The sequence below is a fragment of the Orycteropus afer genome, unplaced genomic scaffold (assembly GCF_000298275.1).
Source record: "Orycteropus afer afer isolate SDZICR_OR568_19922 unplaced genomic scaffold, OryAfe1.0 scaffold00320, whole genome shotgun sequence".
Taxonomy (NCBI): Eukaryota; Metazoa; Chordata; class Mammalia; order Tubulidentata; family Orycteropodidae; genus Orycteropus; species Orycteropus afer.
The window spans coordinates 942222-944486 of record NW_006921907.1 but is presented as its reverse complement, the minus strand read 5'-3'; the positions used below and the strand labels follow the sequence as shown (position 1 = coordinate 944486).

At 41.9% G+C, this 2265-nt stretch overlaps 2 protein-coding genes across 2 annotated transcripts in view; one reads left to right on the top strand and one right to left on the bottom strand.

The window, feature by feature from the left end:
* The window catches only part of ABITRAM (actin binding transcription modulator), a 4408-nt gene extending 4120 nt beyond the window's left edge, over nucleotides 1-288 (top strand). The window contains exon 4 of the mRNA XM_042782440.1: nucleotides 265-288. Within this exon, the coding sequence (XP_042638374.1) occupies nucleotides 265-288 (24 nt within the window). The remainder of the gene's footprint in view (nucleotides 1-264) is intronic.
* Nucleotides 289-303: 15 nt separating this feature from the next.
* Nucleotides 304-2265, bottom strand: part of CTNNAL1 (catenin alpha like 1) — a 60847-nt gene continuing 58885 nt past the window's right edge. Inside the window, exons 19-20 of the mRNA XM_007951945.2 lie at nucleotides 807-835; nucleotides 304-326 (exon numbers count right to left, since the gene is read on the bottom strand). Of these exons, the coding sequence (XP_007950136.2) occupies nucleotides 304-326; nucleotides 807-835 (52 nt within the window). The remainder of the gene's footprint in view (nucleotides 327-806; nucleotides 836-2265) is intronic.

The following is a 2265-nucleotide window of genomic DNA, read 5'->3' as shown; positions in this document are numbered from 1 at the left end:
ACAGAAGTTTTAAGTAGCAAAGCAAAAATAATTCACCAATCATTGTATAGCCCAGAAGTAAATACTACATTTTGACATATTTCTGTTTGGATGGGATGACACTGTTAACTATTTCTGCCTAACTTTCCATCAGTTTGAAGTTTCAAAAAAATTAAAAGCCTACTGGCCTTTCTTCCCCAGCCTGCCTGGGGATGGCCCTACCACAGAGCCTCAGGCGCCGCGTCAGGCCAGTGCGTTCTGCCGCCTCAGCTCTTCTCCTTTAAGGCTGTACAGGAGAGGACAGTGTAGAGTGTACCTCTCTCCTCAGGCTGGGCTGGCCTTCTCCCCTGAAACAGCAGGACAGTAGTGCTGTGACTTCACGAACAAGGACGCATGCAAAGGCCTGCACAGACACCCGGCTTTCCTAACCTATGGAAGTAACCACACTGGTCAGCTGATTATCACTATACGAATTTTGTCATCCTTCGGTGTTACACTCTAGTCATGGGGTAACCAGCAAAGAAGTTACTGAGCATATGTGATTTAAGGGCACAGATGCTTTTGAACAGAACAAAGGCTTTCACGTTGAACTGAAAAAAACAAAATTTACAGATTTAGGGTATGAGGCTACGTACTTAATTATACTGAATTTCACATAAAAGGACTTTAAAAATTGTTATTTTTCCTTAAGGAGTATAAGACATATGTACATTTAAATAGATCTATTTTTAAATATAACACAAATTATACAGAAGAACTTACTTGACATGTAAAATCTTTTTGGTTCTCTATCTTCTTATGCTGTTGAAGTCCTAAGTTATCCCTACCCCATACCATCTGCATTTTATGTAATAGTCTCTTCAAACATGTAGAAGTATTTAGTAAATAAAACCAAAAAGTATTTTTGATTCATAAGAAACACTTCTTATAACTTGACTACCAGTCTGTGCTTGCACCCAGCCCCGCGGCATCATGCAGGTAGTGTCCAGCACTGATGGGGGTCCTGAGCTGAAAACGTGGGCGCGCTGCAGCACAGCCCATTCTGGGAGCTTGAACAACGACCACTGAAGGCTGTTCATAAGACACATACTGAGGATGCTCAAAGAATGGCCTCGTTCACGTATGACCTCACATTCCACCATTGCTATTAAAATTTAAAAGACTTTCATTTCAGGAACTAAAATCATTCTTGGTTTTGACTGCTTAAAGAAGTAATTTAAAAAGGTCATCAACCAGGCTGAGTCTTGGTCAGTGGAGTCCCTTAGACCAGTCTCGTGCTCACACATGCAGTATGGCGGAGTCTAGGACTTAGGGGTTGAAGCAGTGCTTCCTCCTGTGCTTTTAAGGTGAATTCACTGCTTAGAACCAGTGCACACACTTTTTTACAGAGTTCAAATAGAAAAATAATAAATGTTTAAAGTTTTTTCAATAAATATTAGCTAGCTAATCAGTGAAACTGTGATTCTTCAGGCTCTTTGTGAGTACTAGTGATGGCCACCCCAGATAGGGATCATCAGACAAGACAAGTTTCCATTACTTAACTACTGCCATTTGGCAACTGGTAATGTCCCATTACATTCCATGGTGAACTTCAGGGCCTTCGGCTATAAACACCATGAAACTCGAGTCCAAAACAAAGTGAACCATACTGTCCCATAAGGAGAGAGCTATAAACCAGATCCTTCGATCAGAATGCCACCCTGTAATAACAAGAAACGCTATAAATAAAGCCTAGAATTATAAGACTAAAGGAACATGTTTATTGTATAATGAACATTCTAAAACAAAACCACATGTAAAATGTAATGATTATTCAGAATTTTAAGCAGCTGCTTAGTTCCTTGGTTCACAATCTTGCGTCTTCCATTCCATCAATCACTAGCGAGAGGGAAAGTTCCAAAGCTATTTTTAAAGTCAGTAATAGGCTTAGGATTCCAGCTAGTACTCGGAGCAGATGAGCCAGCTGTGCTAGAACTAGTGCTAAGACAGTCCTCTGCTGGTGAGCTCCTCGCAGAGACCCTGAAGTGAGTGCCATGACCCTGCTTTGGGGAGTGAAGACCCAGCAGCTCAACAGACAACCTATGGTAGGTGAGACAGGCTAGGGGACACGGTGACAACCGGCAGGGATAAGCTCTCATGAAGGGGCAGCTGAGGAGCCCCCATCACACTTGGTGGACAGAAGGATTAAGGAAAAGTCCACAGACTTAAGGGAAACCCTGCGTTCACTCAGAGTCCTGAAAGTCTGCTGAAAATTAGTGTTCTAGATGATATACTATGGAAAGGAAA